Raw genomic sequence first — 21320 nt, forward strand, 5'->3', positions numbered from 1 at the left:
TGAGTTCTGGTCCATGTCAGACTCAGTAACTGAGGCGGATTTGGAGATGGAGGACCAACCGGTGAGGTCGCGGCCCGTCTCGCGGCCCAGGTCACGGGCATCTCGTCCGTCATCGGCGTCGTCGACGCGCTCGACGCGCTCGACGCGATCTATGTTGGTGGAGGACGAGTTGTCCGGATGTTTGGTGTCCCGTGATGACGGGCTCACGAGGACGGCCGTTGCTAAGCGGCCACACACAGATGGGGCGGGTCCCTCCGGGGCGATGGGTAGTGGTACCCAACCATCTAAAATACCCTGCTCCTCGTCCCGGGGCGGAAAGCCTCCCTCAAATACGGAGAGAGAGAAGGCTCCTGCGACATTGCCGGTGTCCCAGCAGGAAAGCCGACGGACCGGGATCCTCCCTGATGGCGGCGTGGTGTTTGTCCGCCCCAAGGAGGTCTCTTCAGCGAAGAGGGTGGAGCCCTCTAAGGGTGAGATGGACTCGCTCGCCGTCTTCAGGGAGGAGATGGGAGACAAACTGCGGTCAATCCTGCACACCGTGCAAAAGTGCCGCAACATAAAAGGTGCTGAGGTGGGCCTCCTAAAGAAAAATATAGGAGATATCTTCCTCATGGCAGAGAGGTTGGATCCCGAGGTCCCTGTGGATGAAACCTTCTCCACGTGGGCGGTCGAGCGGCGGAGCGTCAACGAAGAACTGGCCAAGCTCCGCAAGGCCAACGATGACCTTCGTCGCCAAGTGGAGGAACTTACCCGCCTGGCTAAGTCCCAACCCCGAACCCTTTCGGCTGCCTCCTCGGCTCCCAAGGAACCGACGAAGAGGAGCATCACAGTCCCGGCTCCTGCGCCGAGTGATGTCGAGGCATTCAGGGCGGATATCTTGGAGTCGGCCGGCCGTTTAATTTCGGCCCAGGTGGAGGAACAGATGAGGAAGGGCTTCATCCAGTTGCGGGCCCTTCTGGACAAGTCCTCCCCGGCGCCGACTATCCGCCCTGAGTACCGCCCGCCACTTCAAAGCGACGGGCAGTACGAGGTTCTGTCACGTCTGCCTGGCGCAGGGGGACCAGGATTTAGGGACGCTCCCCATCTGCAGGGAAGTCGGGGTGCAGACTTCCCACGTCTGGAGAAGCGTCAGCCCGCCAACCGTCCGGTTTCCGACGGTCAGCAGCCGGGCCCGTCGGGCGTGGGACGCGCGCAAGAAGGGTGGAACACGGTGGTGAAGCGGGGCGGTAAAACCCGCACCGTCCCCGAGAGACAGACTCAGAGCACCCAGAGCACACAGAGGAGCTCTGGGGCTGCCTCTCAGGGAAGGAAGAACAAGCAGGCCCCGCCATCACCGTCCAAACTGCGTGCACCGCGATCAGCGGCTGTGGTGGTTACCCTCGCTCCGGGGGCGGAGGCTGGCGGGCTGACGTACACGGATGTGCTCAAGGAGGCGAAGAGCAAAATAGACCTCGCCTCCTTGGGGATTGGAAGCTTACGCTTTAAGACCGCGGCTACTGGGGCCCGTATACTGGAAATACCAGGGTCCCAGACGGGAGAACAGGCCGACGCGCTTGCGTCGAAATTCCAAGAGGTTTTCCCGGCGGATACCGTCCGCATCTCCAGGCCCGTCAAAACGGCCGAAATGAGAATGATGGGTCTGGACGACGGTACCGACGGGGAAGAGGTGGCAGCCGCCGTAGCCCAGCAGGGCGAGTGTGCGGCGGCCGCCGTCAAGGTCGGAGAAATTCGACGAGGCGCGTCAGGCCTGGGCACCTGCTGGGTGCGGGCCCCACTAGCCGCGGTCAAGCGGATCACGACGGCAGGCCGGATCAAGATCGGCTGGGTGTCCGCTGCTGCGGAACTGCTGCGGCAGAAGCCGCTCCGGTGCTATCGGTGCCTCGAGAGCGGGCACGTGTTGGCAAGGTGCTCGCACGAGGAGGACCGGAGTGGCTTATGCTACCGGTGTGGAGAACCCGGCCACAAAGCGGCTGGGTGCATGGCGACTCCACACTGCGTGGTATGCGCAGCGGCGGGTCGCCCAGCCGATCACCGGGTGGGGGCAAAAAGTGCCCCCAATCCCGGTCCAAGAGAGAGAGGGGATCCGCACTGTCGTCGGCCCGCGGCAATGGCCGCCGGGGAGAGGCTGAGGTGATGGACACCGGTCAATAATGGCAGTCCATCGCCTCCTGCAGGGGAATCTCAACCACTGCGCGCGCGCCCAGGATCTGCTTCTGCAGAGCGCGGCGCAGTGGGGAGTTGACCTTGCAGTGGTCGCCGAACCATATCGTGTCCCACGTAGTGACCACTGGTTCGGCGACCCCTCTGGCCTGGTGGCCATTGTCGGCGCGGGCAACCCCGCGACCCCGCTCGTCAGTCGCCTATTCGGCGGAGCGGGGTACATAGGTGTGAGTTGGGGGGAAACCGTCGTTGTCGGGACATACTTCTCTCCGAACAGGACTCTCGCCGAGTTCGAGCAGTTCATGGACGGGCTGGGGGCCGCTATGGAGCTATACTCGGCCCGTCCAATGATGGTGATGGGGGACTTCAATGCCAAATCCACGGCATGGGGCTCCCCCATCACCGACTCTCGAGGCAGGGTCCTGGAAGACTGGGCGGCCGCGGCCGGCCTGGTGGTGTTGAACCGAGGGTCGGCCGCCACGTGCGTGAGACAGCAGGGGGAGTCGCATGTCGACGTATCCCTCTGCAGTCCAGCGATCGCACAGAGGGTGCGGAGCTGGCAGGTGTTGGATGAGGTGGAGACGCTATCCGATCATCGTTACATTCGGATAGACGTTCTCCCCTCACCCGTAGCTCCGCACCCCGGTCGCCAGGAGAGGAATGTCCCACAACTCCCCAGATGGGTGTTGAAACGTCTGAATAAAGACGTGCTGATGGAGGCTTCCATCGTCCAGGCCTGGGTTCCCATACCGGAGGGGCCTGTGGAGGTCGACGCAGAGGTGGGCTGGTTCGGTGAGGCTCTGTCGCACATTTGCGACGCGGCGATGCCCCGAGCCGGCCCTCGACCTCCTAGGCGTCAGGTGTACTGGTGGTCGGAGGAGATAGCGGCGTTGAGGGAGGAGTGCTCCGCCGCCCGCCGCCGGTACACCAGGCACCGCCGACTCAGGCGGGGCCGCGACGCCGACGAGGAAGCACAGCTGTACGAGCAGTACAAAGAGAGGAAGAAAGCTCTGCAGCTATCCATCAGCAGGGCCAAGGAGGCAGCCAGGGAAGAACTCCTGGAGACCCTGGACAGGGATCCATGGGGGCGTCCTTATAGGTTCGTCAGGGGCAAACTACGCCCCTGGGCGCCCCCGTGGCAGAGGGTCTCCAGCCGCAGCAGCTGGAGGGGGTGTTGGAGGAGCTGTTCCCGAGACAGCCTCCCTTCACGCCTCCTCCGATGACGCCGCGTGGCAGTGATGAAGAGACCAGCGGCGTCAGCGCTGCTGCGGTTCCTATCATCACCGAGGAGGAGTTCGCCGCGGCCGTGGATAAACTCCGGGGCAAGAATGTCGCCCCGGGTCCGGATGGTATCCACGGCCGCGTCCTGGCCTTGGCCCTAAACACCCTAGGGGACCGACTCCGGCGCTTGTTCAACGCGTGTCTGGAGTCGGGACGGTTTCCCAATAAGTGGAAAGCGGGTAGAGTGGTCCTGCTCCGCAAAGCGGAGCACCCTGCAGGTTCGGTGGTTCCCTCGGCGTTCCGCCCCATAGTGCTGTTGGACGAGATCGGCAAGCTCGTCGAGAGAATCTTGGCGGGCCGACTCGTCCAACACCTGTCCCAGGTAGGTCCCGATCTCAGCCCGAAGCAGTTCGGGTTCCGAGAGGGGCGCTCGACGATCGACGCGATCTCGCGTGTGCGCTCCCTCTCGGAAGAGGCGACGTCCCAGGGTGGGGTGTTGTTGGCGGTCTCGTTGGACATAAAGAACGCCTTCAACACCCTGCCCTTTGCGACTATTAGGGAGGCGCTGAAATACCATCGCGCGCCTCCCTACATTCGGGACGTGATCGGGGCCTACCTCGAGGACAGGTCTGTGCTATGCACGGGGCGGAACGGCGTTGTTGTGCTGAGGGACATGCAACGCGGTGTTCCACAGGGATCGGTTCTGGGCCCGATCCTGTGGAACATCGGGTATGATTGGAACCTGCGGGGCGCCCTTTTAACGGGCACTGACCTCGTGTGTTACGCGGATGACACCTTGGTCACTGCCCGGGGGCGGGACCTACGGGAGGCTACCCGCTTTGCCACGGCAAGCGTGGCGCTGGTCGTCGGCCGTATTAGAAGGCTTGGGCTCCAGGTGGCGCTGGAGAAGACCGAGGTCCTGTGTTTTCATGGGCCTCGGCGCGCGCCACCTCCGGATGCCCAGCTGGTCGTCAGTGGCCAGAGGGTGGGGGTCAAGCCCTGTATTCGATACTTGGGGCTTGACCTGGACAGTCGTTGGAGCTTCCGCGCTCACTTCCGGAACCTGGTCCCTCGCCTCATGGCAGCCGCCGGCGCTCTTAGCTGGCTGCTGCCAAATGTGAGGGGCCCGGGAGAAGGTTCCCGCCGCCTATACCTCGGCGTGGTGCGGTCCATGGCCCTGTACGGGGCCCCCATCTGGGTGGGGGCCCTAGGTAGGGAAAATGTGGCCTGCCTCAACAGGCCACACAGGGTCATGGCCATACGGGCCATAAGAGGCTACCGCACCATATCCGGGGAGGCGGCGGGTCTGCTGGCGGGGTCTCCTCCGTGGGACTTGGTAGCGGAGCTCCACGCGTCAGTGTATCACTGGCGCGCGGAGCGACGTTCCTTGGGGGAGGCCCCCGCTGGTCACGAGATTGAAGCGCGGAGGTCCGACTTTCGGCGGATCCTCAGGATCGAATGGCGGGCTAGGCTAATGAGCCCGTCGGCCGGCCTGAGGACCGTCGAGGCTGTCCGTCCCATCCTCAAAAGGTGGATGAATAGGAGATGGCCACTGACGTACCGCATGACACAGATACTGTCCGGGCACGGCTGCTTTGGGCGGTATCTGTGTCATGTGGCGAGGAAGGAGCCGACGACCGGCTGCCACGAATGCGGAGGTGTAGAGGACACGGCGCAACACACGCTGGAAATATGTCCAGCGTTTGAGAGTGAGCGCCGTGTCCTCACACGAATAGTGGGGGACGATCTCTCGCTGCCGAATTTAGTTCGGAGGATGGTCAGTAGCGAGAGATCGTGGCTGGCGGTGAGCTCCTTCTGCGAGGAAGTTATCTCGCGGAAGGAGGCGGCGGAAAGGGAGCGGGAGTCAGATCGTCCCGCTTCCCTCCGCCGCAGAAGAGCCAGGCCTAGAGGTGGGAGCGTATCCAACTCCGCCCCCCTCTATCCCCCACTGGGGCCGGGGTGACTGCCTTGAGGGAGGCAGTCCCCCAATCCAAAGGCCCCGGAGGTGTGCGCGTGTACCCACACGCCTCCACAATGGAGTAGGGCGAAATAGGTCGCCCTAACCACAAAACGAGATGGGGCCTGCCCTACAACATCTACAGGGCGGGCCGTCGCCGTCGGAGCTGGGGTAGAATGCACCTGCGAATCCCCTGGCTCCGGCATAGGCGCTCGTAGGTACACCGTGTGGTTTTTTAGTGGGTACAAGTCCCACACACCACCTCGCCATCCCTCCGGCGGGGTGACGGTCTTTGAAGATTTTTCCACACGTAAAAAAAAAAAAAAAAAAAAAAAAAAAAAAAAAAAAAAAAAAAAAAAAAAAAAAAAAAAAAAAAGTAGTGTGTTTGTTTGTTTTTGTTGATTCTTTTATTCTTTTTTTTTTCTTTTAATTAAATAGGTTAGGTTTTGTACATATACTTAGGTTAGGTTAGTTAGGTTAAGTTTCCTTTGTTTTGTTGTTTTTGTTTGTTTTGTTGTTGCGCTGAGGTGGATTTTGGTGGACTCACCGGGAGCGACAGGGGGCAACTCCTGTTTGCTGTGCCTGCTCCAGGGGAAGCCCTGGAGCAGCCTGTGGAGGCGCTAGCCTCCGTATTACCCGCCCGACTTAGGTTGGGCGTGTTACTGCTGCCGACGACTTAAGGGAGTTGGCTGGTACTACCAGCCCCCTTCTTTTCCCGTCCCCCGCCGGGGGGACGAGGAGTACCTGTCCCTACCCCGGGACCTGGACTTTTGGTCCATGACGGACTCCGTCACATTGGCGGACGCCGACACGGTGCGGGCGGCGGCGAGGTCGCGGCCCGTCTCGCGAGCAAGGTCGCGGACATCTCGTCCCTCTTCGGCGTCGTCGACGCGCTCCACGCGCTCGACGCGCTCGATGCTGGTGGAGGACGATTTGTCCGGCTGCCTTGTGTCGAGCGAGGACGGGCTGGCGAAAGCGGCCGTTCCGAAGCGGCCGCACGTGGATGGACCGGGCCCTTCCGGGGCGGCGGGCAAGCCGTCCAAAATCCCCTGCCCGTCGTCCGGGAACGGGGTAGTCCTGGTGGTGCCCGTGGGCCGGGCCACAGAGAGTCCGGCAACGTCGCCGAAGTCCCGGCGACAGGAAAAACGGAGGGACGACGGGGTGTTCGTCCGGCCCTCGGAGGTTCCTGCGGCAAAGGGGAAGGTCCCCCAAAAGGACGACTCGCAGCCTGTGGCCGTCTTCAGGGCGGAGGCCCAGAGAAAGCTCGGGGCTGCCCTGGACACGGTGCACAGGTGCGGAAACTTAAAGGGGACCGACCAGAGGCAGCTGAAGGAGAGCATCAGCTCCGTGATGTTGATGGCGGAGGAACTGGACGGGAGTGCCGCCATCAACAGCGAGTTCACCGCGGGCGCCGTCAAACGGCGAATGTTGGAGGCGCAGGTGGAGGAGCTCCGTAAGGAGAACAAGGAGCTCCGAAGCCAGCTCCAGGCCCTCCAAGCCCAAATGCGGCAACTCGCGGCGAACTCGGGGTCGCAACCTCCTCTGGCTGCTTCCCGCGCGCCGCAGGGGTCTCCGAGGGTAAGGGCACCTGGCCCGACCCCCGAGCCGGACGAAGTCGGGGCCTTCAGGGCGGATATCATGAGGGCGACCGGGGAGCTAATTGATGCCCGTATCGGTGCCCAAATTGAGAAGGGCATCCGTGAAATCAAGGCTGCCCTGGGCATCAGCTCCCCGGCGTCAACAATCCGCCCTGAATACCGCCCGCCGCTACAAAGCGATGGGCGGTACGAGGTTTTGGCCCGCATCCCTGGCGCGGGGGTCCGGGGTTTAGGGATGCCCCCCATCTGCGCGGGGCACAAGGCGCAGACTTCCCACCTTTGGGTGGTCAACCCGCTAGCCGGCAAACATCCGGCAGCCAACAGCCGGGGCCGTCGGGCGCAGGGCGCGCGCAGGATGGCTGGAATACAGTGGTGAGACGGGGCGGCAAAAACCGCAGCGTCCCTGAGAGGCAGACCCAGAGTACCCAAAGTACTCAGAGGAGCTCTGGGGCTCCCTCTCAGGGGAAGAAGGGCAAACCGGCCCCGCCGTCGCCATCCAAACTGCGCGCACCGCGCTCGGCGGCCGTAGTCGTGTCGCTCTGCCCGGAGGCGGAGGCTGCGGGTATGACCTACTCGAAGGTCCTCAAGGAGGCGAAGGAGAAGATCGACCTTGCCTCCTTGGGTATTGGAAGTCTGCGCTTCAAGACCGCGGCTACTGGGGCCCGGATCTTAGAGATCCCGGGGTCCCAGACGGGAGACCAGGCTGACGCGCTCGCGTCCAAGTTTCGGGACGTCTTCCCGGACGGTACGGTTCGCGTCGCCAGGCCCACCAAAACGGCCGAGATGAGGCTGATGGGCCTGGACGACAGTACCGACCGGGAAGAGGTGGCGGCCGCCGTGGCACAACATGGCGAGTGCACGGCGGACGCCGTCAATGTCGGAGAAATTCGGCGCGGCGCGTCGGGCCTGGGCACCTGCTGGGTGCGGGCCCCATTAGCCGCGGTTAAGAAAGTGACGACGGCAGGGCGGATTCGTATCGGCTGGGTATCAGCCGCTGCGGAACTGCTGCGGCAGAAGCCGCTCCGGTGCTTCAGGTGCCTGGAGAGCGGGCACGTGGTGGCGAGGTGCTCGCACGAGGAGGACCGGAGTGGCTTATGCTACCGGTGTGGGGTTCCCGGCCATAAAGCGGCCGGATGTTCGGCGACCCCACACTGCGTGGTTTGCGCAGCGGCGGGTCGCCCAGCCGACCACCGGGTGGGGGCCAAAAAGTGCCCCCAGTCCCGGTCCAAAAGACTGAGGGGATCCGCACTGTCGTCGGCCCGCGGCAATGGCCGCCGGGGAGAGGCTGAGGTGATGGACACCGGTCAATAATGGCAGTCCATCGCCTCCTGCAGGGGAATCTCAACCACTGCGCTCGCGCCCAAGATCTGCTTCTGCAGAGCACGGCGCAGTGGGGAGTTGACCTTGCAGTGGTCGCCGAACCATATCGTGTCCCACGTAGTGACCATTGGTTCGGCGACCCCTCTGGCCTGGTGGCCATTGTCGGTGCGGGCAATTCCGCAACCCCGCTCGTCAGCCGCCTATTCGGCGGAGCGGGGTACATAGGTGTGAGTTGGGGGGAAACCGTCGTTGTCGGGACATACTTCTCTCCGAACAGGACTCTCGCCGAGTTCGAGCAGTTCATGGACGGGCTGGGGGCCGCTCTTGAGCTATACTCGGCCCGTCCAATGATGGTGATGGGGGACTTCAATGCCAAATCCACGGCATGGGGCTCCCCCATCACCGACTCTCGAGGCAGGGTCCTGGAAGACTGGGCGGCCGCGGCCGGCCTGGTGGTGTTAAACCGAGGGTCGGCCGCCACGTGCGTGAGACAGCAGGGGGAGTCGCATGTCGACGTGTCCCTCTGCAGTCCAGCGATCGCACAGAGGGTGCGGAGCTGGCAGGTGTTGGATGAGGTGGAGACGCTATCCGATCATCGTTACATTCGGATAGACGTTCTCCCCTCACCCGTAGCTCCGCACCCCGGTCGCCAGGAGAGGAATGTTCCACAACTCCCCAGATGGGTGTTGAAACGTCTGAATAAAGACGTGCTGATGGAGGCTTCCATCGTCCAGGCCTGGGTTCCCATACCGGAGGGGCCTGTGGAGGTCGACGCAGAGGTGGGTTGGTTCGGTGAGGCTCTGACGCACATTTGCGACGCGGCGATGCCCCGAGCCGGCCCTCGACCTCCTAGGCGTCAGGTGTACTGGTGGTCGGAGGAGATAGCGGCGTTGAGGGAGGAGTGCTCCGCCGCCCGCCGCCGGTACACCAGGCACCGCCGACTCAGGCGGGGCCGCGACGCCGACGAGGAAGCACAGCTGTACGAGCAGTACAAAGAGAGGAAGAAAGCTCTGCAGCTGTCCATCAGCAGGGCCAAGGAGACAGCCAGGGAAGAACTCCTGGAGACCCTGGACAGGGATCCATGGGGGCGTCCTTATAGGTTCGTCAGGGGCAAATTACGCCCCTGGGCGCCCCCCGTGGCAGAGGGTCTCCAGCCGCAGCAGTTGGAGGAGGTGTTGGAGGAGCTGTTCCCGAGACAGCCTCCCTTCACACCTCCTCCGATGATGCCGCGTGGCAGTGATGGAGAGGCCAGCGGCGTCAGCGCTGCTGCGGTTCCTGCCATCACCGTGGAGGAGTTCGCCGCGGCCGTGGATAAACTCCGGGGCAAGAATGTCGCCCCGGGTCCGGATGGTATCCACGGCCGCGTCCTGGCCTTGGCCCTAAACACCCTAGGGGACCGACTCCGGCGCTTGTTCAACGCGTGTCTGGAGTCGGGACGGTTTCCCAACCAGTGGAAAGCGGGTAGAGTGGTCCTGCTCCGCAAAGCGGAGCACCCTGCAGGTTCGGTGGTTCCCTCGGCGTTCCGCCCCATAGTGCTGTTGGACGAGATCGGCAAGCTCTTCGAGAGAATCTTGGCGGGCCGACTCGTCCAACACCTGTCTCAGGTAGGTCCCGATCTCAGCCCGAAGCAGTTCGGGTTCCGAGAGGGGCGCTCGACGATAGACGCGATCTCGCGTGTGCGCTCCCTCTCGGAAGAGGCGACGTCCCAGGGTGGGGTGTTGTTGGCGGTCTCGTTGGACATAAAGAACGCCTTCAACACCCTGCCCCTTTGCGACTATTAGGGAGGCGCTGCAGTACCATCGCGCGCCTCCCTACATTCGGGACGTGATCGGGGCCTATCTCGAAGACAGGTCTGTGCTCTGCACGGGGCGGAACGGCGTTGTAGTGTCGAGGGAAATGCAACGCGGTGTTCCACAGGGATCGGTTCTGGGCCCGATCCTGTGGAACATCGGGTATGATTGGAACCTGCGGGGCGCCCTTTTAACGGGCACTGACCTCGTGTGTTACGCGGATGACACCTTGGTCACTGCCCGGGGGCGGGACCTACGGGAGGCTACCCGCTTTGCCACGGCAAGCGTGGCGCTGGTCGTCGGCCGAATAAGGAGGCTTGGGCTCCAGGTGGCGCTGGAGAAGACCGAGGTCCTATGTTTTCATGGGCCTCGGCGCGCGCCACCTCCGGATGCCCAGCTGGTCGTCAGTGGCCAGAGGGTGGGGGTCAAGCCCTGTATTAGGTATTTGGGGCTTGACCTGGACAGTCGTTGGAGCTTCCGCGCTCATTTCCGGAACCTGGTCCCTCGCCTTATGGCAGCCGCCGGCGCACTTAGCTGGCTGCTGCCAAATGTGAGGGGCCCGGGAGAAGGTTCCCGCCGCTTATACCTCGGTGTGGTGCGGTCCATGGCCCTGTACGGGGCCCCCATCTGGGTGGGGGCCCTAGGTAGGGAAAATGTGGCCTGTCTTAACAGGCCACACAGGGCCATGGCCATCAGGGCCATTAGAGGCTACCGCACCATATCCGGGGAGGCGGCGGGTCTGCTGGCGGGGTCTCCTCCGTGGGACTTGGTAGCGGAGCTCCACGCGTCAGTGTACCACTGGCGCGCGGAGCGACGTTCCATGGGGGAGGCACCCGCTGGTCATGAGATCGAAGCGCGGAGGTCCGACTTTCGGCGGATCCTCAGGATCAGGTGGAGAGAAAGGCTGGCCAGTCCATCGGCCGGCCTGAGGACCGTCGAGGCTGTCCGTCCCATCCTCAAAAGATGGATGAATAGGAGATGGCCACTGACGTACCGCATGACACAGATACTGTCCGGGCACGGGTGCTTCGGGCGGTATCTGTGTCATGTGGCGAGGAAGGAGCCGACGACCGGCTGCCACGAGTGCGGAGGTGTGGAGGACACGGCGCAACACACGCTGGACGAATGTCCAGCGTTCGAGAGTGAGCGCCGTGTCCTCACACGAATAGTGGGGGACGATCTCTCGCTGCCGAATTTAGTTCGGAGGATGATCAGTAGCGAGAGATCGTGGCTGGCGGTGAGCTCCTTCTGCGAGGAAGTTATCTCGCGGAAGGAGGCGGCGGAAAGGGAGCGGGAGTCTTATCGTCCCGCTTCCCTCCGCCGCAGAAGAGCCAGGCCTAGAGGTGGGGGCGTACCCAACTCCGCCCCCCTCTATCCCCCACTGGGGCCGGGGTGACTGCCTTGAGGGAGGCAGTCCCCCAATCCAAAGGCCCCGGAGGTGTGCGCGTGTACCCACACGCCTCCACAATGGAGTAGGGCGAAATAGGTCGCCCTAACCACAAAACGAGATGGGGCCTGCCCTACAACATCTACAGGGCGGGCCGTCGCCGTCGGAGCTGGGGTAGAATGCACTCGCGAATCCCCTGGCTCCGGCATAGGCGCTCGTAGGTACACCGTGTGGTTTTTAGTGAGTCAAGTCTCACACACCACCTCGCCATCCCTCCGGCGAGGTGACGGTCTTTTGAAGATTTTCCACACGTTAAAAAAAAAAAAAAAAAGGTGAATATACGAGTAGGTACCAGCTCAGGCTTTGTGACTCGGTGTAGAAATGTGTTATAAGAATTGTCGATGATCCCAATCTCACTGGCGGTATCGAGCCACTTTGCTTGAGGCGAGACTTCGAAACGCTTTGTATATTCTATCGGTCTGTGTTATGAATAATAGTTCGACATGATGCTTTGTTACCTTTTACCTTTTGTCTTTTACCGTTTATCTTTTACCTTTGCACCGCTCACCATCGACGGCATTCTTCCCGCTGGAATGGTATCAACACTTGAACCTAAAAAGTTTCGGACAGTGAGGTTCCAGAAGAACATCCTCCCGCGTACAGACACAATTGTGGAAACTACTTGCCGAGGTTTTATCTAGATATTACAGATAGGATTTTCAAGAGATGTTTCTCAAATAGATCGGCAACACTTACATAGCACTCCTGGTGTTTCAGGCGTTTATAGGCCACCATAACCATTTACCATTAGGGCTATTTATTATGAGCTGTATGCTTAATTACATTCACTTTCATGGTATAAAAAATATAATGATTACGTATTCTCTGAACGTTATTTTATTTTACATCATCAACATTGATTTTAAATTAGATATTTTACGATCTTTGCGATGTAGTGATTTACCGTAGTGGCTCCGTAGCATGCGCGTAGCGCTACCGTAGCGTTTCATTGCTGGTTCGACCCTTGTACAGTATAAATGTTTGTATTCATGAATACAATTGTTTGTTTGTTAGTCTGGGTATTTTTAATCATTTATTTACAAAAAAAATCTTAAAGTCCATCAGTTTTTAATGTCCATAAAACTGGCTTTATTTATTTTGGAACTAGATGGCACCATGTGAAATGTGCAATAATATATTTTTTAAATTGAATTTGTAGCTCTCATCCTATAGTAAAATGCACTTTGGAAATTACAAAGTGAATTAAGACTTTTGCGGGCTCCAGAATCTAGATTATTAGTTAAATAAATACCACGCTAACGATGTTGCAGCAACGTTTAATTCTTACTACTTTAAAACAAGCTGAAAATTGTGAAGTTTTTTAATTCAAGTGTATTATATTCTATCTATATATATCCATCGCGAAAATAGTCTAATTAGACGTTAGAACTGTCTTGTCTTGTAACCACTCAACTCTTGTCCTTTGCTTACTTATACTGCTATAAAAAATCACGTACTAAAACTAAATACTTTGTGAAGTAAATTTCGACTAAAATGAAATATGGCAGTGAAATTACAGGATAAGAGGCATGACATTTTAGTCCTTCCCAATGGTAACATATGAAAGGTATCACGATCGTCACGTGATGATGGGATATCTATTGTTCTGTTCACGTATCTATATAAGTGACGGTTACTACTTACCACTCACAAGGCCGATACCTAGGTTCCTATTTGAGTTATATAAAAAAATTTGGTCATGAGAGTATACATTATGCGCTATTACTACCGTTTGACCGCTATGCTCCGCAAAAGCGCTGCGATCATTTGTCTCGGAAATCGGTACGCAGTGCTTTTGCGCTGCGAGATTCAGTTTGAAATCTTTTTATTATTATTTTTTTTTCTTATATGTACCAATTGATATTTTTTCTCTATAATACAATAAGAATCATTACAATCGATTAATATTTATCTAAGAGAGTATTTTATTTGACAATATAATTTTTTACTTTAAAGAAATCAAAATATATACCGCAATATTCGTGCATTCTTGCAAAAATTGCTTAGCACTAAAACGGTTAATGTGTAATACTTTTTTTATATCCAGCTCTGTAATTGCAAGCTACTAAAACAAAAAGAGCGGGTGCCAATTAATTAGGCGAAACCGAGAACAACCCTGGAAATAAGTTTTCCACTCCCAACCAACTTTGTTTGCACCGCGCTCGGGGTAATGAATGCGGCCGCAATACTTGTTCTGCTCACCGTACGTGCAATGTCGGGTCTACTTTAAAATTGAGATAAGTTTCACTTTTATACAATTCCAATTCTAGTTTAGTATTCATTCAGATTGTTTTAATTCAATTTGACTTTCGAATACTGAATTCAAAAAGTCAGCTATTTTATTGCACATTTTTGCCACTGAATATGCGTTTATTAAAAACGTTAAATATCTAAATGAATCGTATCATTTACCAAACTATAGAGTAGAGTAAAAGTGATGTGATATTGAGACTTTAAAAGAGCCAAGACCATTTTAATTTATATTTAAGTGTACGGGCAACCCCACATGCCTGCTAACTGTGTAATATACAATTGCCGACACATGCAATTTCACCTCATTATATTTATTTTAGGAATAAAAATTAGTGTTCGAGTAGCATTCAACCGAGGCGGGTTTATTTGGCAAAAACCCCTCAATCAATCAATAGCATTATCACGGAACTGTGGGCTTATACCCCCACATTAAGGCTGGCAATACACGTGTACATCAGTGATTTGCTTTTACATAACATGCGATGTTATTATTATTAATTATTGTCCAATTTGGTTATGTATGTATTTTGTATACTATTTAGCGCCTATATAGATTAAACAGGTTATGTCTCATACGCTGCCTAATATAACCCATATTGCTTGCCGTTGCTTTTTAAATAAGATCTAGTACAATTTTTACACAGTATAAATGAAGTTGCTTCCGTTGTCTGTTCGCTTAGATCTTTTGAACTACTCAACGGATTTTAGCAATAGCAATAGATAGAGATTCATGAGAAAGGGTTATATGTATAATCCATGTACACTTGTGCAAAGCCAGGGCGAGTAGCTAGTATAAAAATAAATTAAAGTAAATACTCCTTGAATAGATCTCCGTAGTTCGCAGTCCTACGTTTAATATTCGTAGAATTAGCCCAAACCTCAATATATATATATATTTTGTGTTAGTTTTTTATGTTCTTAATTGATAATTATGGAATGGTGCTCCCTCCTGCACTAACAGTGTATGTTGGCAAGGCACCAGTGGAGGATTATAAGATGAGTATGCGGTCAATCACTTGTGCCATCGTGACAAATTCACAAGGAATTTATCACTATGGTTTCCAATGGGAACCGCGTGGAGATCAACTTAATTTGGTGTAGCGATCGAGTAATTAGTTCACATTACTATCAATCCCTTTCTCCCTTGCATTATGTATTCAGTCAATCAGTTATAACAATATTATCGTGGGATGGTAACAATATCGTAGCATAGTGGGATGAGAAGTGATACGTAGGCGTGGCGTGGGCCGTCCCAATAGCCGTCTTTATTATTGCTACTCATTATTCCATGTCCCCAAATTATCCCATAGATATTTTTTAGTTGTCTATTTTTCAATCTTTGGTCTCTCTTGGTACATTTTTTATTTGTTTAATTGACGTCTAAAAATAGAAGGAGGATCCCTATTCAACTGTATTTTTTTATTCTGTTAACCTCTGAAGATCCTTTTACTATTTTCATTATTTTTACATATTGAAAGTAGGTGGGTCTTATGATATCCCCTATAAAACAAACTATTAGAGTTTTTTTATTATACTTGACAAAGCGATAGAAGTCGATTTTTTCGTGGCCTTAATAAATTATTATTTATTACAATAAGTTGGTAAAGACACTTCCTCTTGCACTGAAACTACAAGTCTCTCTAACTTTATTAATTATTTTACTTTCCAGGATAACTAAATTTAGTTAGAACTTTATTAAAATACAGTGTAAGTATAAAATTCAATGAACGTATAATAATAGTCACAGTCTTACTTTTCAGAAACAAGAACAAAGAAGAAAAAGAAGTTATAAGGTACGGAGGCCAACGCAAAAACTACTGAACGGATTTTGATGAAAATATCGATTATACATCAGAATAATATAGAGGCCATAATTTAAATAATATTAGGCAAATTGTGCGACATGAATTGATAATATCAAGAAAGTTTTTCTATATTTCTTATCTATAAAAAATAAGTCCATCCTGTTGAGTATGATTGTTTGTATATGTCTGGGTGTTTTCTATATATATTGTTTATGTAATTACAAAAATATGTATCTATATATTTATATCAGTTGTTTACCCTTAAGCTAGGCCTATGCACGACAAGTATCTGCAGATTCTGCCAAACTGAAGAGGAAACGCCGCTTCATATCCTATGTGGTTGTAGCCCACTCATGCATAAACGAAATATCTCCTTTGGAAAGTTTACACTCTTTCCCGAGGAGATAAAAACGATCGCTCCTAAGAATATCCTTCAATTCTTGTCCCTGACGGGTCTAGGTAGCGAACTCTGAAAAGGGCGAGCACAATAGATCTATGTAGGTCGCAGTGCTACAGGTGCTACACATCTGACAATAGCCCAAACAACCCAATAAAAAAAAAAAAAAAATTACCCTTAAGACAAGCTCTGCTTACCTTGGGTCTAGATAGCGTTGTGTGAATTGTATATAACCATACATTATATTGTTTTTTTGTCTTAACAAAAAAACAATATAATGTATGGTTATACCAGTCGTTTAATAATATAAAACAAATTGATGATTTTATCAACGGAACTGCAGACTTTTACGAATAAATGTGAGACTATTACTGAGGTTACATGTAGAATACTTGATTGCGTGAGTGAAACGCTTATTATATGGTACAGTGTCCAATATGAGTAAACTGGTTGTGGAAATAAAAACTCATATCATCGCGACTGTATTCCGAGACGAGGATAGTCTGAGACATTTCAATGGATTACATTTATATGGGTCATTTGACAGACTCGATATTCTATCGGTTTAGCATACTGCTTTACTTCCGATAGCCGCAGTTTCGATTCCTCTCACAGTAGAAATCTTTGTACTCATGAGTATGATTGTTTATATCCATCGGGGTGTTTCTATCTGTATATGTATATCAGTTGTCTAGTGCTCATAACATAAGCACTGCTTAGCTTGATGGCGCTGTGTGGTAAAAAAAAATTAAACGAAAGAGTACTTAAATTCAGGAGATTTTTTTACGATACCGAACCGATAGAATATCGAGTCTGTCACTCGATATTCTATCGGTTTAGCATACTGCTTTACTTCCGATAGCCGCAGTTTCGATTCCTCTCACAGTAGAAATCTTTGTACTCATGAGTATGATTGTTTATATCCATCGGGGTGTTTCTATCTGTATATGTATATCAGTTGTCTAGTGCTCATAACATAAGCACTGCTTAGCTTGATGGCGCTGTGTGGTAAAAAAAAATTAAACGAAAGAGTACTTAAATTCAGGAGATTTTTTTACGCTATTTACAAATAAGTAACAAAATCAAATCAGTTTCTAGTTAATAAATACATAGGATGAGTTAGATAGTTTTACGTTTTATTATTTTAGGGACCCCAATGTCCCACCTGACTGGATATTTTAGCAAAACTCATTGGAGTTGCTCGACAAAATTACAACTACATTAGTTATGTGAAAACGAAATTAAGACATAGTTCTTAAAACTGAATAGCCCTCGATTAATAAATTTTCAAGTGGAATTCAGCAGCAGTTGTAATTAACGTCTTAATGATTTTATAGAATTTGAACACTCACTTCATTTTACTAAAGCAACTGCAAAAATATTTCATTTTTCAAATTGAGAAACGTTTATTTTAACGCTAATGACAAAAATGGAGGAAATTGACATTTTATATAATTACGTCCAGTGATTTATATGAAGGACTTTGTTAAGGCACCTTTACTTCACCGCCGTTACTCAATAAAGTCCGTTAGAAGTCTGCCTGGCAAGTCAAATACAAGCATGACGGGCTCTCGCCAAGTAAAAATTGCTTTTAATACCGGAGACACTTGAGAGCAAATGAGTTTTTAGGCCCCGGGGTGCAATTTTTAAATCGCTCGACACGTTTCTGTTATTTTTGTTTTCGTTGGAAATTTTCGACGATGTTGCGAATTGATTCTTAGAATTAATAAGGTAAGAAATTGGATTAATATTAAAAAGTTTAGATCGAATAATTTGGGATAATGTTTCATTGAAGAAATGAAGTGCGAAAATAATGTTTGTTAATTAGTTATTTGTTTTATCTTGCATAAGAGTCTAATTTCTATTAATAATGAAAAAAATGCTAAAAATATTACTCAATTTGTATTTAGGTTTTGTCCGATTAGAATATGATTGATTTTATAAATAACTAGTCTCTGCTCATAGTACAATATTTAAAATTAATAATAAATACCTAGAGAGTATATTTCGTTATAAGAAAGTACAACAGTAACTCCAAAAGCAGGAGAATATTTCATTGTTTGAAAGGTACATTATTCCAGAATGACATATGCTATGCTACATACGTATTATGATAATATGACCATCATACACCAAACTTGTAAAGTCAAATCCGAGGCGGGGCAGTAGTTTCAATGATGGCATAGTTCTAACAGTGATTGTAGATCCCAACAAAGCTGCATATTGTATTAATATTAATAGCTTGACGTCTCTCTATTAATTGTTATTATTGAAGTACGTCAGATTGGGCGTCGGCTTTATCAATTAATGCAAATTGGCGTAATCGTTATTAATGAAGTTACCGGAGAACATGTTTCATTTTGTGAAAAGACCGAATGAATTTAAGTTGCAATTCAATTATAGAATAAAAGTAGTCTTTTGACATTGCCAATTAATAATATAAAGGTATAATTTTATATACTTTTTCATGGCATCGGTGGTCACGGGTACGATTCCTCGCACGGCACAAACATTTCTATTCATGAGTATGAATTTTTGTGTCGGTCTGGGTGTTTTCTATGTATAATATATACGCATTTACGAAAAAAATATATATCTAACTTGGGTCTATATGGCGCTGTGTGTTTTTTATTATAGATTATTATTATTATATTAAAGCATTTTTAAAATTTTCGACTAATAATATAAAAAAAATATATATATTATTATATATTATTGTGATAAAAAAAATATTTTGTTTCTATTTTGGCTGTCATAACATATAAGAATTTTGTTTAAAGAATATTCGACTAATATTGCCGAAATTACTATTATAAACTGATGAGTAAATCTTTGCAATAGAAAACTTCTAATTAACGTCTCAATTCCCTTATGAAATAGGAATCGTAGTATGTTGGTAAAAAAAATAAAAACACCAAATCCGATTGCCTTCATTTTTAAGTTCTTGATAATCTGATCAAAGCCACACTTCTATACTTGGGTTCGAGTTTTGGATTGGGTTCGAGCTCAAAAGAACAGATTAAGATGATTCTTTTTGCAATCAATAACAACCCATCAAATATTTTATACATATAGGTGACTGTACGACGGGCTCGGTGGTTTAGCGGTTTACAGACGATTGCTAGTTCAATTCCTCCCACGTTGTTTCATGAGTATGATTACTTTATTTAGTCTGGGTATTTTCTACATATATTATGTATGTATTTACAAAAAAAAAATAATTTCAGTTTTCCTATAAATTTTTTAGTACACTTAGCCCTGCTTAACTTGAGACTAGATGGCGCTGTATGAATTGTCCCAGTTTATTATTATTATGGTTCATATAATATCGTCATCCTTTCATTGGTAGTATGATACAAGTATGGTAGACTATTTTATAGTGATGCAAAAATCTGCACCGTCCTGTTGGCGTGACTCCAATAGTGGTCTCGACCCTTCCAAATCACTTAATTTATGTAACGAAACACCGGAAAATTGTCTTAATTTAAATACACGATGCAATGAACCGCTGATTTATGTGGTACTACTTTTAAACATAGCATTTACTTCAACAGCGATTAGTGAGTTGTTAAATTAACTTATCCGGTTTTAGTAACGGTGATAAATAATCCAAATTCTGTAAATACTGTTTAACATAGTTAGTTAGTTTACAATATTTTGTTTTAATTTTTAACAAACTTTGACTTTAAAATATAGTATCAGTTGAGAATTCGCGAAAATAATATAGTTTTTATATAAATAAGATTCTTATTTTTCACTCGTTTATATTACCTTTAAACTTTAGGTTCTTTTTTGGAATAATATTTTATAACTGTGTACGGTAATTTCGTAATATTTAATTAGTATTAATGTTTTTATATTTATTAAAATTACAGTATGAAAATTATTGAATTTACTGATATGTATATTGATTAATATCTACATAGATTCTTATCAATATGCATATAATATAAAATTGAAAGTGTGTAAATAGTGCTGTTCATGTATGTAGACGACGGTTACCATTTATCATTACATGGATCATTAGTTTCTTTGTCATAGTTACGGTTCAATGGATCTTGAAAATTGATATGATAATGAATAAAAAATAATCTAAAATAGGTTGAAACAGGGGATGAAAGTTTATGCAGACAAAGTAACCGATAATTCCAAGTTGCAATTAATTAACTGACCTGTGTAACTTCTGCTGCGTCTCATTTTCCCTATTTTAGCAATATTTTTCATTGCAACTTCGCTTTTGTTGGTCGTAGCATGACATTATATAGCCTAGGATATCATCACAAAAAGCGTGGCTATCTTATCTTATCTTAGCAAAAGAATATTCGAAATCGGTTCAGTACAAATAGAGACTACTCCTTACAAAATCACAAATTTTACCTAAATATAATATTTATATATATGTATATATGGCAACTAGCAAATTCTCTGAGATTATCTCTCTCTCTATCCAACCCATGTTCCCTGTTCATCTGGGGTCAAGTCTTCCTGTATATCTGCGCCAGAGAACTCTGTTAACTAAGTTGTCTAAGTAGTAAGGTTGTCCTGGTCTATCTTCTTAATATTGTTCCAACAAGTGGTGGAACAAGTCACATGCCACTCGAGTCGAGTTTAGTATCTTGAGCACTTTTATTACCACATAGTCGTCTTCACATCTTTGGATATGGACATACCAGCGACTTTCTGTCACTTTTATGTCAGCGAAAAAGACCAAAACTACAAAATGAATAGACATTCAAATTAATTCTAAATCGATTTTAGAAATTAACATTCCATATTCAAATTGTTATACCTTAGGTGACGAATAAAAACAATTTCACGGAAGGAAATGAAATAAAAATGTCAAAGAAGAAATAATATAACGTAGACATATTTTACGTTCTCAATATTTGTGTTTGCTGAGAGAATTTAAACAGAGTAACGAATGGCAGTGCTCCAATATATATATCTTCTAAAGTAAATTAAACCTAATATAGATGTTAAATAATTTCGAAGAGAGCAATAACTGAAAAATGTTATGTACTAGATACGATACATACATGTAATCGTAAACTAACGTAATGATTTTAGGAAAATAATAGTATTAATTGAACTGAACATTCTCAAGAAAATAAAGTGGACAAATTAAAATAATTTCTAAAGCTGCTCGATCACGTGAAAATTTCATTGTCAGATTTCTGTTTTGTTTCATGATGAAACTGCTTCTCATAAGTGTTTTAATATAGTCTACGTAATTTATTTTACGACTAAGAATAGTTATATTGTTTTAGTTTAGTCGGAAAATTGTTCTGTGCGACTTCCGTTTATTAGGCGCTTAGGTAAATCAACTTAATATGAGGGACGAAAGTTGCGTTGAAATAAACTGGTGGTCATAT

At 49.3% G+C, this 21320-nt stretch overlaps 1 protein-coding gene across 1 annotated transcript; it reads left to right on the forward strand.

Annotated features, from left to right (window-relative positions):
• Nucleotides 1-6115: 6115 nt before the first annotated feature.
• LOC131846561 (uncharacterized) lies at nt 6116-15567 on the forward strand. Its single transcript, XM_059195896.1, has 3 exons — nt 6116-7294; nt 7399-8000; nt 15507-15567. Exons 1-3 carry the CDS (start codon nt 6116-6118, stop codon nt 15565-15567), a joined length of 1842 nt encoding a protein of 613 aa, XP_059051879.1.
• The last annotated feature ends 5753 nt before the right edge of the window (nt 15568-21320 follow it).

The sequence above is a fragment of the Achroia grisella genome, unplaced genomic scaffold (genome assembly GCF_030625045.1).
Source record: "Achroia grisella isolate CSIRO2021 unplaced genomic scaffold, CSIRO_AGI_Agris_v1 utg511, whole genome shotgun sequence".
NCBI lineage: Eukaryota > Metazoa > Arthropoda > Insecta > Lepidoptera > Pyralidae > Achroia > Achroia grisella.

Bases quoted from the DNA above. Each gene is read 5' to 3' on its own strand.
- LOC131846561 (XM_059195896.1), top strand. From the start codon at position 6,116: ATGACGGACTCCGTCACATTGGCGGACGCCGACACGGTGCGGGCGGCG. The intron at 7,295-7,398 runs GCTGGAATACAG...GCTCCCTCTCAG, and splicing joins CGCAGGGCGCGCGCAGGATG to GGGAAGAAGGGCAAACCGGC. The intron at 8,001-15,506 runs GTGCTCGCACGA...CTTACTTTTCAG, and splicing joins AGCGGGCACGTGGTGGCGAG to AAACAAGAACAAAGAAGAAA.